At 50.5% G+C, this 22,316-nt stretch overlaps 1 protein-coding gene across 1 annotated transcript in view; it reads left to right on the top strand.

Annotated features, from left to right (window-relative positions):
* CATSPERG (cation channel sperm associated auxiliary subunit gamma) overlaps positions 1-22,316 on the top strand; it is a 76,700-nt gene that overhangs the window by 41,663 nt on the left and 12,721 nt on the right. The window contains exons 13-19 of the mRNA XM_048501729.1: positions 2,140-2,258; positions 7,341-7,554; positions 8,572-8,634; positions 13,735-13,918; positions 15,157-15,284; positions 17,922-18,002; positions 20,248-20,357. Of these exons, the coding sequence (XP_048357686.1) occupies positions 2,140-2,258; positions 7,341-7,554; positions 8,572-8,634; positions 13,735-13,918; positions 15,157-15,284; positions 17,922-18,002; positions 20,248-20,357 (899 nt within the window). The remainder of the gene's footprint in view (positions 1-2,139; positions 2,259-7,340; positions 7,555-8,571; positions 8,635-13,734; positions 13,919-15,156; positions 15,285-17,921; positions 18,003-20,247; positions 20,358-22,316) is intronic.

Raw genomic sequence — 22,316 nt, 5'->3', positions numbered from 1 at the left:
ACACAAGAGTGTTCTGGTCATTAGTTGCTGGAGCCATGCGCACGTCAACCTTTTTAATGTCTAATATTAACCCCCAGAACTGGTTTACATGGGGCCAAGGGAGGAGGACAGGCAGAAAGGGTTGGCCCCCTCAGTGGGCGCCCGTTAGCACACCCAACAGTTTTGTACAGCCCGTTGTATTTGTGTATTGTCAAAGGCTTTCATGGCCGGATTCAACTGGTTGTGGTGGGTTTTCCGGGCTGCGTGGCCATGGTCTGGTAGATCTCGTTCCTAATGTTTCACCTGCATCCGTGGCTGGCATCTTCAGAGGTGCATCACAGAGAGAAGTCTGTGATATCCTGGTTTTTGCATCCCTACTCAAGAGGTTCTCCCTTCTGTTCTAACCCTGGAATCTGGAATTCATGCCCTCCGAGGAGAGACTTAGGGAGCTGGATATGTTTAGCTTTCAGACCCCTCCATACAGAGGGGATCTTGGCCCCAGGTGGGGTTGTAACCTTGATGCCATTGAGCCCACCCAACTTTGCAGGGCTGCTCCCTGATTCATCAGCCACACTTACACAAAGTATATCAAAACAGATCCGTGCACCTCAGCGGAAGCTGCCTTAGGCTTCCGAGTCCTGCTGAGAGCTTTCAGGCCATTCTGGTACCAGGCTTGGTAGAGGATTCCCTCCATCCCTGGGCTATAGGAGTTTTGAACACCCCTGTGAGAAACGGACTTCAGTCTATGAGGGTGGAAAAGGACATTTTTATTGGGTGAATTTTCCTTCTTCTTATGGGTGGTGTCGTGATGGATGGGAGGATGGCCATAGTGGCTTAAAACAGGTTTATTTACCGCTAACTAAAAGAACTATGGAAGAGTTAACAGCTAACAGAAACAGTCTGAACTCACCCAGGTCTCCGTTCTAACTGCTTTTCCCGGGTCTCTTAACTCCGCCAAGCAACTTAAACGCTAGAAGGCATGTCATCACGGGTGGCAGGTCATTTGGTCCTGGCTGAGTAGTAACATTCATCTTCATCGGCCTTAGTGATGTGTCCTTTGTTTTCCACTCTGGGACCGTTTCGTTCTCACTTTTTAAAAATGAGAATTAACGGCTAAGCTGGGTTTGTGTTACGGTTGTTTCCTATACAGTGTTTTCGTTGTTTTCGTTGGTAATCCGTCTGAAAAAATCGATGAAAACCGAGGCAAACTTTTCCATAGGAATCAATGTAAATCCAATTAATCCGTTCTAGGCACTCCAAAAAACATACCAAAAACACATTTTTTGGTGAATAAACATAGTGTTTAATGCTGAAAACAGTAACAAACAATAACACCAGGACCAGCTTCAGAGCCAGTGGACCAACGTCGCACCAGAAAGCTGTCCCAAGAGGTCTGTTTCTGACGCCTCTTTAAGATTTGTCTGAAATGTGGCAAGACATTGTCATTAAACAAGTTGCAGACACGGCCTGCAACAGCTTTGTCCGGGAGATTTTTCTCCACAAACCCTTACTGCAAATCGATGAAAACTGAGGCAAATCGATGAAAACCGAGACAATTTTTTCACTGAAAAAATCGGTGAAAACTGAAACAGATGAAAACGGAAGGCAATGAAAACGGAGGTTCCGCTGCAGTTGTGTATTCTCATAGGTCCTCTCTGCTGACGGCTGGGAGCTGGAGTGAAGTTGCTTCCTCCCCGACAAATACTTACGTTCTCCCTTACGGGTCTCAGCCGCTGAACCCAGCCCTGTGCAGAATAAGCTTCCACCCATGAGAAGGACAGAAGGGAGGTAGAGAAGAGAAGAAGAGAAGAGTTTTGGATTTATATCCCCCCTTTCTCTCCTGCAGGAGACTCAAAGGGGCTGACAATCTCCTATCCCTTCCCCCGTCACAACAAACACCCTGTGAGGTGGGTGGGGCTGAGAGAGCTCCGAGAAGCTGTGACTAGCCCAAGGTCACCCAGCTGGCGTGTGTGGGAGCATACAGGCTAATCTGAATTCCCCAGATAAGCCTCCACAGCTCAGGCGGCAGAGCGGGGAATCAAACCCGGTTCCTTCAGATTATATACACGAGCTCTTAACCTCCCACGCCACTGCTGCTCCTTGTTTGTTCTTTTGGAGCAAACTGCCTGGATCCATCAGCCTCCCCTCCCTTTCTTTCAGCTGCTTTATTTAGAGGATGAACAAGGCAACGGGAGAGTAATCAAGAGGAAAGTCCCACTGCATGCTGTCCTGACCTACAGGCAACTGATCACTGCCCCTTACCGCCAGATAACGTATGAGTGAGTGGAACATCCAGGTTGTAGCAGTGACTTTTAATGTTCCCAACATCTTGCCATTCAGAAATGGTTTTCCCGGCTTTTCTGCAGCCTCATTTTCCTTGCTTGTATATTCAGGATTATTCAGGGTTGGGGAGCCTGATATTTCACGGGTCCTGGAATTTCCCTCCTCCTTGAACCTTCTGTGTGGATTCACAGGAGTGGTTCTCTGAGCAGTTCCTGCAGTCATTGTCTGTTGGTCCCACCCAGAGGCGTTCCTCCCATTGGGCAAAGTGGGCAGCTGCCCAGGGCGCCACCTAGTGGTGGGCAACAAAATTGCAGGTTCGTTTGTGGGGGATTTTGTATTTTCAGTGTTTTTTCGTTTCTGGCCTGCAGGGGACGCAGATTTTAGGCTAGCAGCACCAGAATTTCAGGGATTTTTTGGGAGACTCTCCTGATGATATGACCCAGGTTTGGTGAGGTTTGGTTTAGGGAGTCCAAAGTTATGGACTCCCAAAGGGAGTGCCCTCATCCCCCATTGTTTCCAATGGGAGCTAATAGGAAATGTGGGCTACACTTTTGAGGGTCCATAACTTTGGCCCCCCTGAACCAAACTTCACCAAACCTGGATGGTATCATCAGTAGGGACTCACAAAGATACTCTGAAATTTTGGTGCTGCTAGCTTAATAATTGTACCCCTGACAACAAGCACCCCCTAAATTTCCCCAGATTCTCTTTTTTAAATCCACTCCCTTCCTGCCAATGCTTGTTTTCTTTCTTTCTTTCTTTCTTTTATTCTCTCAATGCCTAATAAAGGTTGTTGTTGTTGTTGTTAAATCCACCCCCTTCGGCATGGATTTAAAGGGAGAATCTGAGGTCCCCAGTTTAAACATTGAAAGGGATGCTGTTTCAGGGTGGGGAAGAATCCACCCCAAAATAGCATCACTTTCAATGTTGTTTAAACTGGGGACCACAGATTTTCCCTTTAAGGTGGATTTAAAAGGAGAATCTGGCCTCCCTAGTTTAAACACCATTGAAAATGATGCTGTTTGGGGGTGGATTCCAGCATCACTTGTTTAAACTAGAGAGCCCAGATTCTCCTTTTAAATCCACCTTAAAGGGAGAATCTGGGCTCCCCAGTTTAAACAACATTGAAAGTGATGCTGTTCCCCCCAATTGGGGGGACTGGATACAACACCATAAAATGTTTTCATAGCAGTAATAAAACATTTTGAAAATGTTTTCCAAAAATTATTTCTGCTGTGTGGCATGGCCCATTGCTATGTTCAGATTTGTGAGTTGGGGGATGTTCTATAATGTGATGGTGACTTTGAAACGACCTGGTGGAAAAAAAATCATTGTTTGGTCGCGGTGGGGGAGGGTGGCCGCCCATGGGGGGGGCATCAAACTCAGGTTTTGCCCAGGGCTCCAGTTTGCCTAGGCACGTCTCTGGTCCCACCCATTGTTCAAACCCTTGTTGTTGCCATATTTTAATATGGTTGCCGACTTCCAGGTGAAGCCTAGAATTGTCCCAGAATTACAGCTGATATCCATACTCCAGACATCAGCACACCTGGAGGAAATGGCAGCTTCGGAGGGCAGTCAGCGTGTCATGGCACCCAAAAAAACCCCTCCCCAAATCTCCAAGAACCCCCAAGCTGGAGTTGGCAACCCTGTCTGAGAACTTAGCCCAGTCCTTCAGCCAAGAGAAAAGCATTCTCAGGGGAGTTCATAAAAGCACAGTAAAAGCCAGGTTATATCCATGTGGCCATCCGGTTCAGGTGGTAAACCTTTTCCCGGACTGCAGGATTCAGGTGTTAGCATGTCTGAACTGTTCCTCTCACCCCCACCCACACAAGAATACTCAGCGTTTCTTTTCCGTGCCCCTCCCCACAAAGGAAAATAGAACAGAGCTGCGAGCCAAATTTCACACAACGGCACGTTCAAAGTGAATCTGGAGATTTCTTCTGGGGTAAAACTTCTGACAAATTTTGAGAGAAATCAAAAGAAGAAGAAAAAGAAGAAGAGTTTGGATTTATATCCCCCCCTTTCTCTCCTGCAGGAGACTCAAAGGAGCTGACAATCTCCTTGCCCTTCCCCCCTCACAACAAACACCCTGTGAGGTAGGTGGGGCTGAGAGACCTCTGAAGAGCTGTGACTAGCCCAAGGTCACCCAGCTGGCGTGTGTGGGAGTGCCCAGGCTAATCTGAATTCCCCAGACAAGCCTCCACAGCTCAGGTGGCGGAGCGGGGAATCAAACCCGGTTCCTCCAGATTAGAATGCACCTGCTCTTAACCACTACGCCACTGCTGCTTCAAAAAGAGGTTTGAAACCTGTTGCCAAATTTTTCTGGGGTGGGGTGTGGGCTGGAGTTTTGTCCCTCCCTCTGTCCAGATTGCTGCTGAAGTAAAACTTAAAAGTTGGAAGTTTCTCAGGCAGAGCCCTGGAAAGATTTTGAGGGTAATGCCAGTTGCCAGCTCTGGATGGTCTGCAGTTAAACGCTGCACTAACTATGAGGAGAAGAAGAAGAAGAAGAAGAAGGAGAACGAGAACGAGAAGAACGAGGAGAAGAAGAAGAAGAAGAAGAAGAAGAAGAAGAAGAAGAAGAAGAAGAAGAAGAAGAAGAAGAAGAAGAATTTGGATTTATATCCCCCCTTTCTCTCCTGCAGGAGACTCAAAGGGGCTGACAATCTCCTTGCCCTTCCCCCCTCACAACAAACACCCTGTGAGGTAGGTGGGGCTGAGAGAGATCCGAGAAGCTGTGACTAGCCCAAGGTCACCCAGCTGGCGTGTGTGGGAGTGCACAGGCTGATCTGAATTCCCCAGATAAGCCTCCACAGCTCAGGCGGCAGAGCTGGGAATCAAACCCGGTTCCTCCAGATTAGATACACGAGCTCTTAACCTCCTACGCCACTGCTTAGGTGTGTTCCTTGTTGCTTTGGTATCAGTGAAGACTCAAGTAAAACACGGGGTCTTTTATCATGTACATTAGGTTCACAGTTGGCATCCTACGTGTTCCAGACTGACTAACCACAGTGATCCATCCAATGATCATCGCTAGGTTAGGCTACTGCAATTCTTTCTTTCTCTATGCAGGACGACCCTTGGGCCTGCTCTGGAAACTCCAGCTGGTGCAAAATGCAGCAGCGCGTGTCCTCAGGGGGGACCCCATGGCGAGCACATATCTAGCCTGTGCTTTGGTGTCTGCATTGCACTGGTGGAACAGTGATGGCGAACCTTTTCGAGACCGAGTGCCCAAATTGCAACCCAAAACCCACTTATTTATCGCAAAGTGCCAACACGGCAATTTAACCTGAATACTGAGGTTTTAGTTTAGAAAAAATGGTTGGCTCTGAGGCGTGTGTTACTCGGGAGTAAGCTTGGTGGTAGTCAGTGGCTTTGCTTTGGAGCAACCGTGCAACTCTTCCAATGGGTGAATCACGACCCTAGGAGGGTTTACTCAGAAGCAAGTCCCATTGCCAGCAACTGAGCTTACTCCGAGGTAAAGGATCGCACTTTAGTTCTTCGCATGAAAATCAGTGGGGTTTAACAGCGCTTAACAGGGTTACCTACACTGCTTCCCCAAAACCAGGTCTTAGGTTTAATGCTAATAATCGAGCCCAGCGGCCCAGGCCAGCCTAGATGTGGGGGGGTGGGGGTGGGGGCGACTCTGTGCGTGTCCACAGAGAGGGCTCTGAGTGCCACCTCTGGCACCCGTTCCATAGGTTTGCCACCACTGAACTAGGGGGTGGGGCAGAGGGGGCATATGACCCAGGCGCAATTTGCCTACGACACGTGGGAGACGCCGTGTGATTGAAGGTAAGCTGTGGCAGCCATTTTGTGGCTGACTTTGCCTATCCTGACAATCATTCTGCGATAGCCATGTTGCGGCTGTGCCTCCCTTGGTGTGTCAGAATTCCAAAGGTGCTCTCATGTTCAAAAAGCTTGAGCAGTCCTCAGTGCATTACAAAGTTCTTCCACCAAACTGGAGACAAAAGCTTGGCAAGGTGAAGACAAATGGAAAGATTTACTACGAACGCTGTTGTAGCTGATTTGTGCCTCTAACTGACCACACAAAAAGACCTTCAATTAGTCAATCAGGTTATCCATTGGGCAGAACATTCTTGAGAAGGAGCACACGATTCCCCCCCTCCCTCCCTCCCTCCTAAGGGTGTACCGTCCAGGGGGACATATGTCCCTGGGCTGTGGCCATTTAGTCACGTGGGGGGGCGGAACCCCCCCACACCCAGTGGCGTATTTTCCTAGGCTCAAGGGGTACCCCTTGCCCCTGGCGCCACTCTTCTGGTCATATGGGAGTGGACGGAAAATCATCCCCCCACATGACCAGGAAGCTGGCAGTGAGGGGGCGGAGCCGGGTGCACTCGACCCTGCCCATGTCGATGTCACGTGGGCGGAGTCAAGGACGCTCAAAGATGAGGCAGCACTTCCTTCTGCCTTGTCATCTCTGAGCACCCTCGATCTTGCTCATGTCGTCATTGACATGGGCAGGGTCGTGGGCTCTGGGACAGCTCCGCCCTCCCGCTCCCCCGCGGTCTCCACCCGCTGGGCTCCCAACAGCAGTCCTTTCTGCCCTCCCCTCCGGGCAGGCCAGAAGAGACTGCCATCCCCGGCCTCAGAGAGCTGCTTTTATAAGCACTGAGGCTCGGGGTGGGGCTTGGGGAAGTGTGGCCACACCTACAGGGGCATGGCGAGGGCATGGCCATGCCCCCTGCCCTCAGTGCTTATAAAAGCAGCTCTCTAAGGTTGGGGATGGCAGTCTCTTCTGGCCTGCCCGGAGGGGAGGGCAGAAGGGGCTGCTGGCTGGGAGCCCAGCTGAAGGGGGGAGCCCCACCCCAGGTGTGGGGGCAGGGCAGCAGTGAGGGACACCATTGTCTCTGGGCACCATTTACCCCTGGTACACCTCTGCTCAAACCCCTCTTCCTTCCCCCCAGGTCCATACACTGACTTCAAGATCTAGTGCAAAAGCAGTTGTTTGATCGTGGGGGGTGGGGGGATGGAAAAATATTTTTTCTAGACTTCTCTATGCACAAAATGGATTCTCTCTTGCCACCCTTTTTCTTGTTTCTTTCCTCCTTGATCCTTAGCGAAAAAGAATACATCCAGTTCACCCACCGCTGCCCCTTTTCCGTGTTGCGCATCCTGGACCAGCCGCCTCCCCAGCGCTACACCCGGATGGAACATTACAGCGCCCAGCCGCCAGACGTCATGGACCCCACCAAGTTCCATAATCCGAAATCGCTGGCTGTCTACCAGGGGCTGATTTTCCAGCTGCTCTGGCTGCATTCGGCTTACAACAGAGTGAGCAAAGTTTTGTGATTCTTCTACAGCTCTTTGAGTGTGCTGGCATCCATAAAGCTGTCAGGGTGCGTAGGAAATCTGTGGTGCCCTCGGATTCTGGCTTCCAATTTATTGTTGGTTACCATTCAGTGCTGAGCAGAGATATATCCTTTTTGTCAAAGTCAGGTGGAATACCAATCTTCTGCTTGCAGAAGAACTGTGACTAGCCCAAGGTCACCCAGCTGGCACGTTTTGGAGTGCACAGGTTAATCTGAATTCCCCAGATAAGTCTCCACAGCTCAAGCGGCAGAGCGAGGAATCAAACCTGGTTCCTCCAAATTAGAATACACCTGCTCAGGAGCAGCAGTGGCGTAGGAGGTTAAGAGCTTGTGTATCTAATCTGGAGGAACCGGGTTTAATTCCCCGCTCTGCCGCCTGAGCTGTGGAGGCTTATCTGGGGAATTCAGATTAGCCTGTACACTCCCACACACGCCAGCTGGGTGACCTTGGGCTAGTCACAGCTTCTCGGAGCTCTCTCAGCCCAACCTACCTCACAGGGTGTGTGTTGTGAGGGGGGAAGGGCAAGGTGATTGTCAGCCCCTTTGAGTCTCCTGCAGGAGAGAAAGGGGGGATATAAATCCAAACTCCTCCTCCACCTCCTCCTCCTCCTCCTCCTCCTCCTCCTCCTCCTCCTCCTCCTCTTCTTCTTCTTCTTCTTCTTCTTCTTCTTCTTCTTCTTCTTCAAGCAGCCCCAGTAGTGATGCAAACGATGCAGTCACCAAATTTTTGGATTTGTATATAAAACAGAGCTTTAGGAGCAAATCCTGAACATCATCCTTTCTACCTGTACATTTATTTTAGCTTCCCTCTATGGTTAAGTGGATCTGTGTATATAATGTTGCCAACAAAGATTCTTTGTTGTTAAAAAAATAATAATTCCAAACTCGTTTTCTTTCTGAATTCCTAGCCAGGAATAATTGCATTTTTTAATGTCCTTGGGTTTTGAAACTCCTCACTTTTTACTTTTTCTTTTCCAAGCCTTATGCGGATCCAGTCCATGACCCCACATGGCGCTGGTGGAAGAACAAGGAACAAGATGCGGTAAGAAAACAGTCTTCATGCAGAAGTCTCAGAACAACCAAATGCCTTTTCCCTGGTTATTCTAAGCCCTTGTCTTAATTTAAGCCCCTGCTTCTACGGCAGAAGTCCCCAACCCTCTGGAGCCTGCAAACACACAGGGTGGTGGGCGCAGCTACAAAATGGCTGCCACAGGAGGCGGAGCCAAGCACAAAATGGCTGCCACAGGAGGCAGAGCCAAGCACAAAATGTCAAGGAGTGAAGTTATGCCATCTAATAGTAACTCTTCAACATCTCAGGCTAAGTTCTGTTCTAGTGAAGACTCTTATGCCGCTATGGCAGCTGTGGCCAAAGCACTTTTTAAAAAGTCTGCCCAGCCAATCAGATCTCTGGTGGCCAGCCAGCCAGACATCTTGCTGGGCAAAAGCCCCGCCTGTCTCTGTGCACTTTCTAAGAACACGTGGAGAGGTCTTGGTGAGCACGAAGCTGACTTGATGTGCCACTTTAAGGGTTCCTGTTGCCAGGGAAAGGAAAAGAAAAGGATGAGGTTGTTAGCACTGATCCTCTCCATGAGAGAGGCCCCCTGCCGTGTGCTGGCCTGGAGTGGCAAGCAGAGAGGCTGCCCACTTGCCGTGGGGCTTGCCTGTTTGCCAGTGGACACTGATGGCAAGGCTGTCTGAAGTTTCTAGGGTAGGGGTCTGCAACCTGCGGCTCTCCAGATGTGCATGGATGACAATTCCCATCAGCCCCTGCCAGCATGGCCATTTCTAGGGTAGGGAGTGGCAAGTGGCCTGAGTGGCAAGGAGAGAGGCTGCCCACTTGCCATGGGGCTTGCCTGTTTGCATGTCAGGGGCTGATGGGAATTGTCGTCCATGCACATCTGGAGAGCTGCAGGTTGCAGACCCCTGTTCTAGGGCCAGTGGATGTCTGTTGTCCAGATGGTGACCGTTGGTTTTGGGTGGGGACTGGACAGAAACAGGTTTGGCACTCGTCTGTAGCCAGGGAAGAAAACATAAGTGGTTGGGGTTTTTTGCATTTGGCAGAGCAGGTTGGGAGGGCCACTGTACGCTTCTCCTGATGCTACCAGAATGGTTTGCGCTGGTGATCCTCGTCCATTCTCATAGGGTCAGCTCTGGGCAGAACTGTCCAGCATTTGTCGTTCTCCGATGGTACTGAAAGAGGGCTTTTAGAACATTTATTTTATTGATTGTTCATCAATAAAAGGAGCAGCAGTGGCATAGGAGGTTAAGAGCTCGTGTATCTAATCTGGAGGAACCGGGTTTGATTCCCAGCTCTGCCGCCTGAGCTGTGGAGGCTTATCTGGGGAATTCAGATTAGCCTGTGCACTCCCACACACGCCAGCTGGGTGACCTTGGGCAAGTCACAGCTTCTCGGAGCTCTCTCAGCCGCACCTACCTCACAGGGTGTTTGTTGTGAGGGGGGAAGGGAAAGGGGGTTGTGAGCCCCTTTGAGTCTCCTGCAAGAGAGAAAGGGGGGATATAAATCCTAAATTCTCCTTCTCCTTCTCCTTCTCCTTCTCCTTCTCCTTCTCCTCCTCCTCCTCCTCCTCCTCCTCCCTTCTTCTTCTTCTTCTTCTTCTTCTTCTTCTTCTTCTTCTTCTTCTTCTTCTTCTTCTTCTTCTTCTTCTTCTTCGTGTCTCGCCCTCCGCGTGCATAGCCAGGCACAGGGTGGCAGACCACAAAACACTTAAAACAGACTTTGTTTAAAATGGCTCAGTTCAAAACTGTTGGTATTTGCAAGTGTTTGTCACACTCAGTCATAAAAGGGTTAACTGTTTGTGTGTAGACAAGTTGCTGAAGTCATTGTTTATGACCTGACCTATTGATTAGCTATTGGTCAGTTAGACAGCCATGGCTTACATGTTAGTGAGCACATACAAAAGAAGTTATAAAGTTACCTTGTTTTCTTTGTTCTAGCAGAGAATAGCACATGACAACATGTGAGACAGAAGAGTCAAGGTGTAATCTTAAGTGTATAGTTCTGTAAATATATAACAGAGCAGTACTGCATTTATTTGTTTATTTCATGCAACACTACCCTTTTAAATGAGTAAACTCCTATATAAAGCGTCTCAAAGTATCTCTGGCTCTTTCCCTTCCTACTGGATGCTGCTTCTGTATCTGTGCGAATTAAGTGTCTATTTACCGTATATACTTGCGTATTAGTCAACCCACATATAAGTCGAGGCACAAAAAACTGGGAAAACTTATTGACTTGCATATAAGTCGAGGGTGGGAAATGCAGCAGCTACTGGTAAATTTCAAAAATAAAAATAGATACCAATAAAATTATATTAATTGAGGCATCAGTAGGTTAAATGTTTTTGAATATTTATTTCAAAGAAAAACAGTAAACTAGCTCTGTAAGTGGAAAAGAGGGTCAACAAAAACAATATGGTCTCAACAATAACTGTAAAAGTACAAAAACCTTAGCTCAACCAGCAACCAAGCTAAAACACACGAGTTAAAATCCTTCAAAACTGGATTTTTGGTCAGGGGAGGAATGTTTATGTTAGCAGAACCAATATTTCAGAGTATCTTTAGGAGACCCTCCTGATGATACCACCCAGGCTTGGTGAAGTTTGGTTCAGGGGGTCCAAAGTTATGGACCCTCAAAATGTAGTCCCATCTACTATTAGCTCCCATTGGAAACAATGGGAGATGGGGCACCCCCTTTGGGGGTCCATAACTTTGGACCCCCTAACCCGAACATCACCAAACATGGTTGGTATCAGCAAGAGATTATCTTGATGGTACCACCCAGGTTTGTTGAAGTTTGGTTCAAGGGGTCCAAAGTTACGGACCCTCAAAATGTAGCGCCATCTACTATTAGCTCCCATTGGAAACAATGGGGGATGGGGCATCCCCTTTGGGGGTTCCTAACTTTGGACCCCCTGAACCAAACTTGGGTGGTATCATCAGGAGAGTCTCTTGAAAAATCCCTGAAATTTTGGTGTCGCTAGCCTAAAAATTGCGCCCCCTGGCGGCCGGCAAAGTAAAAACCCTAAAATATTTTTTAAAATACACCTTACTCGCATATAAGTCCAGGGGTGTGGGGTGGGGGATGGGGGGTTCCAGCACAAAAAATGTGCTGAAAAATTCAACTTATATGTGAGTATATACGGTAAATGCATACCTACAAAAACATTATGTAGAAAATTGAACATAGCGACGGCACTTAAAATTGGAAATCAAAAGAATCCGCCTTTGCTAAAAACCTGAGATTAACAGAGGCCAGGGAAAATCACAAACAGCAAAAGCCACGTCATATTTGGAAGCCCAAGGCAGGCGGCAGAAACAGAGGGGTGCTTTAGCCAATTTAAACCATTGCTGTCCTCAACTATAGGCCTGGCGAAACAATTCTTTCTTGCAGGCCCAGCAAAACTGAGACAAATCTTTTACGCCCCTTCCACACATGCCGAATAATGCACTTTCAATCTACTTTCACAGTAATTTGCAAGCAGATTTTGCTATTCCGCACAGTAAAGTCCAGCTGCAAAGTGGATTGAGTGCATTATTCTGCATGTGCGGAGGGGGCCTTAGGACTGAAGCTTCTTTTGACAAAAAGTCCCACTAATTTTTTTTTTTAACAAGCCAAGCTCCTAGAGCAGTGATAGCGAACCTTTTCGAGTCCGAGTGCCCAAACTGCAACCCAAAACCAACTTATTTATCGCAAAGTGCCAACAAGGCAATTTAACCTGAATACTGAGGTTTTAGTTTAGAAAAAATGGTTGGCTCCAATGCGTGTATTACTCAGGAGTAAGCTTGGTGGTAGTCGGTGGCTTTGCTTTGGAGCAACCGTGCAACTCTTCCAATGGGTGAATCACGACCCTAGGAGGGTTTACTCAGAAGCAAGTCCCATTGCCAGCAACTGAGCTTACTCCGAGGTAAAGGATCGCACTTTAGTTCTTCGCATGAAAATCAGTGGGGGTTTAACAGCGCTTAACAGGGTTACCTACACTGCTTCCCCAAAACTAGGTCTTCGGTTTAATGCTAATAATCGAGCCCAGCAGCCCAGGCAAGCCTAGATTTGGGGGGTGGGGGGGGAACACTGTTTGCATGTGCCCACAGAGAGGGCTCTGAGTGCCACCTCTGGCACCTGTGCCATAGGTTCGCCACCACTGTCCTAGAGGCTCCCCCCACCCCAGAGGAAGAGTAGCACTTTGCGAGGGCAGGGGGCTTTAGTTCCTTTTCCTCTCATGCTGCTTTCCTGAAGACAAAAGCATAAGCATAAGCATAAGCATTTTATTGTCATTGTGCACGCACAACGAAATTTACAGCAGCATTCCTCGATGCACACAATTTCAGACTCATACCCCATCCTCCCTTTCCCCTTCCTCCACCCATCCCTACACAGCCCCAAACACATCAACACGAAGCCGCGGAGTTCAGCATCGCCACAGCTCTAGAGTAGAAGCTGTCTCTAAGCCTCTTTGTCCTAGTTTTGATAGACCTGTATCGTCTGCCGGATGGTCACAGTTCAAAAAGAGAGTGTGCTGGGTGAGACGGGTCTCTCTGAATATTTTGGGCTTTTTTTAGGCTTCGGGAATGATAGAGTTCTTCCAAGGAGGGAGAGAGCAGCCGATAATCCTCTGTGCAGTAGTGATCACCCTTCGGAGCACCTTCCTATCTGCCACTGTGCAACTGGAGAAACAAACACAGATGCAGTAGGTTAAGACACTCTCTATAGCACAGCGGTAAAAGGACACCAGGAGTTTTCCATCCAGTTGTTGTTTCCTTAAAAGTCTCAGATAGTACAGTCTTTGCTGGGCCTTCTTAACCACCGCGGCAGTCTGTAAGCCCCAGGTCAGGTCCTCTTTAATCATGACACCCAGTCATGCCCCAGCTGTTTTTACACCTCTCCTTGCCCTTCCTTAGAAGTAACAGAAGCAGAATAAATTATGCAATGTGGTAAACATTGGAAAATTAATTATTTGAAAAGAAGAGACTTCTGCCACATTCTCAGTGGGCGCTCTGCAGCGTCCCACTTCTCTCGCTCGGATGGTTTGAGTGCAGAATTTTGCTTTCCCACCACAGTCTGTGAGATGGGATGAGATTGAAAGCCTAAATTGACGACGTTCCCCGCCCCCCTTCTGCTTTCCAGGACTATTACTTCTACGTGGCGGGAAACAGGAAATCTCCAGGAGGTGTCTACGTTAACATGGACAATTATGTCAAGATCTACAATCTCCAGGCTCAAGACGAATTGCCCCCCAAGATCTACCTGGACAAGAAGGACACCTACACTTTCTTCGTATTCCTGAGCATTAGGACAGCCAAACAGAGCTGTGAGTGATCTGGGAGGGTGCAGGAGATAGAAGGCAGGAGGCATCGCGCACGGCATAACTCAGGCAGAAGTTATCGCTGTGTGGAGAGGGATAACATAAGCCACCAGGTTGTAGTGCGGCTGCTCCACTGTTTTAGCAATGTGAGCGCACACGCACCCCAGTTTGATTTGAAAACTTTTGTGGCTGCCTCTTCCCTCTCTAATGCATGATCCCCCCCCCCCCAGTGGTGTACCTAGGCAAACTGGAGCCCTGGGCAAAACCTGAGAAAGAAAGAAAACAAGCATTGGCAGGAAGGGGTTGGATTTAAAAGGAAAATCTGGGGAAATGCCTGCTGTCAGGGGGTGCCTGCTGTCAGGGGTGCAATTATTAAGATAGCAGCACCAAAATTTCGGAGTATCTTCGTGAGACCCTACTGATGATACCACCCAGGTTTGGTGAAGTTTGGTTCAGGGGGTCCAAAGTTATGGACCCTCAAAGGTGTAGCCCCCATCTCCTATTAGCTCCCATTGGAAACAATGGGGGATGGGGCACTCCCATAACTTTGGACTCCCAAAACTAAACCTCACCAAACCTGGGTGATATCATCAGGACAGTCTCCCGAAAAATCCCTGAAATGTTGGTGCTGCTATCCTAAAAACTTCCCCCTCTGCAGGCCAAAAACAGAAAAACACTGAAAATATTAAAAATCCCACAAACGAACTTGCCGTTTTTGTGCCCCCCACGGTGCCCAGGGCAACTGCTTACTTTGCCCAATGGGAGGAACGCCTCTGATGCCCCCTTTTCACGTGTGCAGGAGGCCATGTGAGTAGGGTTACCAATCTCCAGGTAGGGCCTGGAGGTCTTCTGGAAATCAACTGGTTTCCAGGTGACAGAGACCAGTTCTCTTGGAGAAAATGGCCGCTTTGGAGGGTGGGCTTTATTGCCTTGTACCCTGCTTAGGTCTGTCCCCAAACCCCGCCCCCTTCCCAGCTTCCCCTCCCAAATCTCCAGGAACTCTAGTACAGTGGAACCTTGGTTTTTGCATCTCAAGCTGAGCAGAAGCAGATTTGGAGGTGGAGCCTGCGGACGGAGGGGAGGGACTTCCGGGGTTGCAATATGCCTTTCATAGACGGATGAGGGCATGCCACCTCCATATCACCTGTTTGACTCCCCTGAAACGAGGTGGCTAGCATGAAGCAAACGCAGCGAGCGGCCCACTGATTTTTATGGACTGACAGGTTTCCTTTCCCCCCTTGTAGTGGGGGAGACTGCAGCGGAAAATTCCCTCAGCTCCATGTGGGTCACCGTTGTTTTATCCCATCCGACGTATTTCACGGCAACCCTGGAGAGGAAGGAGCTTATCAGCAGAGGCTCGGTGCTGTATGAAGTAAGAAATGGGCTGTCCAAAAGCTGAGTTTTCCAGGGTCTGGGGCCAGGTCCTGAAAGGAACGGTCATGCGGGGCTCGGAAGCCTTAGAAGCGAAAGAGGCAGGCCCTTTATCAGTGGGTAAACAAATGAGCCGTGTGGCACTGAACCACACTACATCCTGTAGCCACAAGGGGGGCATTCAGGCCCCTTCCGCACACACAGAATAATGCACTTTCAATCCACTTTCACAGTTGTTTGCAAGTGGATTTTGCTGTTCCGCACAGTAAAATCCAGCTGCAAAGTGCATTGAAAGTGCATTATTCTGCAGGTGCGGAAGGGGCCTCAGACATGTAACTACACTAAGGTGACCAGCCGTCCCGCTTTTGGCGGGACACTCACGCTTTCCCGCAATATGTCCCGCGTCCCGCGGGGTTTTAAAATTGTCCCGATTAGGCAATGCGTTCCTGCGGCCGCGTGCGCCTCCTGCGCTGCCGCACTGCCTTTTGGGGCGCTTCCCTGTTTCCTGACCGGGGAGCGCCGCAAAAGGCAGTGTGCTCCTGCGGCCGCACGGGTGTGCGCCCCGCGTTACAGGAGTAAAAATCTGGTCACCTTAAACTACACCCCTAACGATCTGCAGTCCGGAATGCCCCCATGCTAGAGACGCCGTTTTGGTGATTCTATAAGTTAGTTCTCAGGAACGCTGAGCACCAGTAATCAAGGAAGTGCACATTTGGATATTCTTCATCTTCATAGCATAAGAATATGAGAAGAGCCCCGCAGGATGAGACCATTGGTCCGTCTAGTCCAGTGTGGTGTAGTGGCTAAGAACAGGTGGACTCTGATCTGGAGGACTGGGTTTGATTCCCCACTCTTCCACATGAGCGGTGGACTCTTATCTGGTGAACTGGATTTGTTTCCCTGCTCCCACACATGAAGTCTGCTGGGTGACCTTGGGCTGGTCACACTTCTCTCAGAACTCTCTTAGCCCCACCTGCCTCACAGGGTATCTGTGGTGGGAAGAGGAAATTAAAAGGGGTTTGTGCCACCTTGTGGCGTAGGAGGTTAAGAGCTTGTGTATCTAATCTGGAGGAACCGGGTTTGATTCCCAGCTCTGCCACCTGAGCTGTGGAGGCTTATCTGGGGAATTCAGATTAGCCTGTGCACTCCCACACAGTCCAGCTGGGTGACCTTGGGCTAGTCACAGCTTCTCGGAGCTCTCTCAGCCCCACCTACCTCACAGGGTGTTTGTTGTGAGGGGGGAAGGGCAAGGTGATTGTCAGCCCCTTTGAGTCTCCTGCAGGAGAGAAAGGGGGAATATAAATCCAAACTCCTCCTCCTCCTCCTCTTCTTCTTCTTCTTCTTCTTCTTCTTCTTCTTCTTCTTCTTCTTCTTCTTCTTCTTCTTCTTCTTCTTCTTCTTCTTCTGCTGCTGCTGCTGCTGCTGCTGCTTCTTCTTCTGCTTCTGCTTCTCCTCCTCCTCCTCCTCCTCCTCCTCCTCCCCCTCCTCCCCCCCCCTCTCCAGGAGAGAAAGGCAGGGTATCAATCTAAACTCTTCTTCAGCTCTTCTTCCGTCTCACAAAGCGGTCCTCTGGAGGTCCAACATCAGGGCACAAAGACCGAGACCTTCCCCCTGACATTGCCTCCAGGCCCGGGGATTCAGAGGCCAACTGCCTCTGAATGTGGAGGTTCCCTTTAGTCATCAGGGCTAGGAGCTACTGATAGAGCAGGGGTCTGCAACCTGCGGCTCTCCAGATGTTCATGGACTATAATTCCCATCAGCCTCTGTCAGCATGGCCAGTTGTCGTCCATGAACATCTGGAGAGCCACAGGTTGCAGACCCCTGATTATACCTGTGGCCAGAAGCATATGGAGGGGAAATAGCACTCGTGGGCAACACCTCCTCCAAGCATCACCAGCACTCACAGGCAGGACTTATGAGTGCGGCTCGCACTGAGCCCCACCCCCGCCTCTCTGCAGACTGTCCTCAGGGCCTGGGGAGGGCAAAAGGGGGCCTGGGGGGCAGGTTCAGTGGTGGCGGGCACCTTCTGCCTCCGCGCATCCAACTGTCTGCAGGCCTGCTTCTGCCGTCCCCAGTGTCTGGGGAGGTCAAAAGTCGGCCTGCACGGAGGCTGGGGGCGGGGGGGGGGGTTCAGTTGTGGCGGGCGGCCCTGGTGGGCGCCATGGCTGCCCATTGCCGAGTTCCGCCCCCACCTTTCTGCAGGGGTGTGTGGCTTAGTGGCGTGCAGCTGGGGCGCACACTGTTTTGTTATGTGGGGGTCGCCCGGTACCCTTCCGTGTGACTGAAAGGCGTGCGCCTGGGGACATGGGTGACCCCATGTCCCAATAGGCCCGTGGTGGCAAACCTTTGGCACTCCAGATGTTATGGACTACAATTCCCATCAGCCCCTTCCAACATGGCCAATTGGCCATGCTGGAAGGGGCTGATGGGAATTGTAGTCCATAACATCTGGAGGGCCAAAGGTTCGCCACCACTGTGAATAGGCCATACGCCTCTGCCTGTCGCCATCATACATGGAAAGCAGAGGTTTGGAAAAGTGGAATCGGGAACAAAGGAATCATGTTTTCTTATGTGTTTTAAACTCTGGGCTATTTCTCTCTCCGCATCGTGCTCCCCCCAACCCCCCCCACCTCCTCAGGTGACTGTTGCGGACACTGGCCTGTTTCCAAACCAAGACCTGAGTGGAAAACACCTGCTGAAGGGCTCCATAATTTTGAAAGTAAGACAGCGAGTTCTAAATCTCCCCAGTCCGGCGTTCTTGCTTTCAAGGCACTGTGTCATCGTGCCAAAACCTGGCAGCTGGAATTCAAGCTGCCGCCACCTCAGTGCCAGCAGGTTCTCACAGGTTCCCGAGAGTAGGTTACTAATTATTTGTGTGTGCTGAGAGGGGGTTACTAATTGGTGATTTTGCCACGTGATTTTTGCCTTAGTTACGCCCCTCCTCTCAGCAGTAGTGTGCAGAACTTGAAGCACTCTAGCAGGAGGTGCACCGGCGTGCGTGGCAGCCTGCGCCTGCGTGCATTCGTTTCCCACCCAAGGACCGGCGCAGCGGCTGCGTCCTTGCCACAGCCCCGCCTAGGAATGCCCCGCCCCTGGAATGCCTGGCCATGCCCCCATCGTGCCCCACCCAGCCCCATTGGCGCTACACCACAGTTTGAATCCCACCACCATGGGAACCTGTTACTAAAATTTTTGGATCCCACCACTGTCTTCTTCCCTTTAGACCCCTTTTCAATATTTAGCATATGATGGGGGTTATTAATAATCTATGGATGACACAAACGTACTGGATCCCTTCCAGTCTGGCTTCCGCGCTGGTCATGGGACCGAGACGGTGCTGGTCACTGTTGTGGACGACCTCCGACTACACTTGGATAGAGGCGGTTCGGCGTTGTTGGTGTTGTTAGATCTCACCGCAGCGTTCGATATGGTAGACCACGACCTTTTGGTCCACCGCCTCGCTGGTATCGGGGTTCGAGATTCAGCCTTAAATTGGCTGATCTCGTTCCTCCGAGATCGGGGACAGCAGGTGGCATCGGGGGGTGAGATCTCCAAGCGTCGCCCCATTATGTGTGGGGTGCCGCAAGGAGCGATACTCTCCCCGATGCTTTTTAATATCTACATGCACCCCCTGGCGAGTCTAGTTCGGAGTTTTGGGCTGCGGTGTCACCAATACGCTGATGACACCCAGCTCTTGTTCACAATGGAGGGCAGCCCGACCTCGGCCCCTGATGCTCTCCAGCGTTGTCTTGATGCTGTGGCTGGTTGGTTGAGTGCAAGTCGGCTGAAGTTGAATCCCACTAAGACGGAGGTCCTGTGGCTGGGTCGGGGGGAGTGTCCGGTGGCCTTTGGCCTGCCTACCCTTCTTGGCGAGACGTTAAAATTAACTTCGTCCGCCAAGAGCCTGGGGGTGACTCTGGATCCATCTCTATCATTGGTGGCCCAGGTCACCCAGACAGCCCAGGCAGCTTTTTACCATCTGCGGCAGGCACGGCAACTGGCCCCGTATCTCTCCCGTTCTGATCTGGCCACTGTGATCCATGCCACGGTCACCTCTAGATTAGACTACTGTAACTCGCTCTACGCGGGCTTACCTTTGGCCATGATCCGGAAACTGAAACTCGTACAGAATGCGGCAGCCAGACTCCTTTCCGGAGCAACAGCAAGGGACCGGATTACTCCGGTCCTATACCAACTGCACTGGCTGCCGATTGAGTACCGGGTCATGTTTAAAGTTTTGGTTTTGATCTTTAAAGCCATTCGCGGCCTTGGCCCTGCATATCTAAGGGACCGTCTCTCCCTATATCAGTGGTGGCGAACCTATGGCACGGGTGCCAGAGGTGGCACTCAGAGCCCTCTCTGTGAGCACACACAAACAGAGTCGTCCGCACCCCCACCCCCACATCTAGGCTGGCCTGGGCTGCTGGGCTCGATTATTAGCATTAAACCTAAGACCTAGTTTTGGGGAAGCAGTGTAGGTAACCCTGTTAAGCGCTGTTAAACCCCACTGATTTTCATGTGAAGAACTAAAGTGCGATCCTTTACCTGGGAGTAAGCTCGGTTGCTGGCAATGGGGCTTGCTACTGAGTAAACCCTCCTAGGGCCATGATTCACCCGTTGGAAGAGTTGCACAGTTGCTTCAAAGCAAAGCCACCGACTACCACCAAGCTTACTCCCGAGTAGCGCGCGCCTCGGAGCAACCGTTTTTTCTAAACTAAAACCTCAGTATTCAGGTTAAATTGCCATGTTGGCACTTTGCGATAAATAAGTGGGTCTTAGGTTGCAATTTGGGCACTCGGTCTCAAAAAGGTTCGCCATCACTGGCGTATCAGGAGGCCAGGTTGGTGCAGGAAATCCTTACCTGGAAAGTGGAGATTTGTCCGCAGCAACCAGGCCTAGCTTCACTTTTTAAGGGGAGATTTTTGAGGAGGTGAAATCTGTGACACCCCCCCCCCCTTCCTTCTTCCATGGGCAGCTACGTCTTCAAGATCGTTGGTGGGGGGCCGTTTTCACAGAGCAAGATCCGCCACTTCACCAAACAGGAGATTGTGAGCTACAACTCGGTGAGCGGCAGGTGAGCGCGAGACGTTTGGCGTGCCCCTCAGCAGACGTGCGCACTGCTTTCCTCATGTGTTCGAGAGGCCTCCCCTCTAGACTTTCCAAAGGGCTGGGAGCTTGGAGGGAAGGCTAAATTTTGTCAGGCCACTTCACCTCAGGATAGCGGTGTAGCAAGGGGGCCCCCGGGGCACTGGACCCACGAGTGCCACTTCCTTGGGGTGCACTGCAAGGCGACACCACTCCTTGTAACTGTGCCCTGACTCAAGCTCCCCATGGAGTTTGGTGCAGGAGCGCAATTGAATGCCAGTGAATGGGACTTGCCCCGCCTCTGACCTCCATGTGGATTTGGGGGTGGGATACAGCTGTGGGTGGGGTAAGCATGACACCCAGCGTTTGCCCTGGGTGCTGTTTTATAAAGCTGCCTCAGGAGGACCGCCTCCATTTTGCCTCAGGAGGACCGCCTCCATTTTGCCTCAGGAGGACCGCCTCCATTTTGATTCTGCCTTAGCTCCTGTGAGTAATCGTTCCCTCCAGGGGTTTTTTTTTTTTTTTGGTGCGACCTTTTTTTCCCTTTAGACCAACAGTCCACAACCTTTTAGTACCCGTGGACCCCTTTCGAACTCTGACTCAGGGCGGCGGGCACGATCCTAAAATAGCTGCTGCAGGAAGCTGAGCAAGGAACAGATATCAAGGAGCGAAGTTTTGTATATAACTCTAATGGTACTTCTTCAGCATATCAGGAGGAAATTCTGTTAACAGGATGCCTTTCGGTCTGCGTACCCGTTCAGAGGAACTGTGAGGCACATGCCCCATCTTGAGCTGCCTACTTTCTAAAAGCACTTGGTGAGCACCACAAAAGGTGTCAGGAGGCACCCGTGGCACCCGTGGGGACCTCTGCTTTAGACCAGCAGTGGCGTAGGAGGTTAAGAGCTCGTGTATCTAATCTGGAGGAACCGGGTTTGATTCCCAGCTCTGCCGCCTGAGCTGTGGAGGCTTATCTGGGGAATTCAGATTAGCCTGTCCACTCCCACACACGCCAGCTGGGTGACCTTGGGCTGGTCACAGCTTCTCGGAGCTCTCTCAGCCCCACCTACCTCACAGGGTGTTTGTTGTGAGGGGGGAAGGGCAAGGAGATTGTCAGCCCCTTTGAGTCTCCTGCAGGAGAGAAAGGGGGGATATAAATCCAAACTCCTCCTCCTCCTCCTCCTCCTCCTCTTCTTCTTCTTCTTCTTCTTCTTCTTCTTCTTCTTCTTCTTCTTCTTCCTCCTCCTCCTCCTCCTTCTCCTCCTCCTCCTCCTATATAAAGTACTTTTTTCAATATTATTTGCAGATTGGTATCATATAACAAAGTATCAATATCTGTGGAGAAAACAAGACAGACCCCAGAGGCGTAGCTGGGCCTTACTGCGCCTGGTGCATATTCTGTGTGCCCCCCACCCCTCCACTTACCTTAGTTCAGCCTGAAAATGCAGGCTGGAGAAGCGGCCTGTTCCCTTCAGGCTGAAAATGGCCTGGTTGGAACTACACTTCCCATGAGGCTCACAAGGTCTCCTGGGAAGTGCAGTTCCCACCAGGCTGTTTTCAGCCTGAAGGGAACAGGCCGCTTCTGCAGCCTGCACTGTTTCACTAAGGTAAAGGTGTGTGTGTAGAGGTGCCGGGGGGGGCATCCCCCACAGGGGGTGATTTTCCACCCCTCCAGGTGCATGCCCGGTGCAACACACCCCCCCCCTATTCCCCTGGTAGCTCCACCTCTGGCAGACCCTTACTGTCAGTGGTGACGTATCAAAGTGAAAAGAAAACAAGATAGCCATATTGGCTCATCCCTACTAGTGACCCTGAGAAACAGAACGATTGCTCAAAAACTCCAGCAAGAGCCCAAATCCCCACTTATAAGAAGAGGCTGCACATCCCAGCTAGCTTCTGATGGAGCTGGTAATTATATCCTGGCTCCACACCACTCATGAGTGAGTTATTC

This window comes from Sphaerodactylus townsendi, linkage group LG06 (assembly GCF_021028975.2).
Source record: "Sphaerodactylus townsendi isolate TG3544 linkage group LG06, MPM_Stown_v2.3, whole genome shotgun sequence".
NCBI lineage: Eukaryota > Metazoa > Chordata > Lepidosauria > Squamata > Sphaerodactylidae > Sphaerodactylus > Sphaerodactylus townsendi.
Note: the sequence above shows the minus strand (reverse complement) of the source record. Positions and strands in the feature narration are given on the sequence as shown.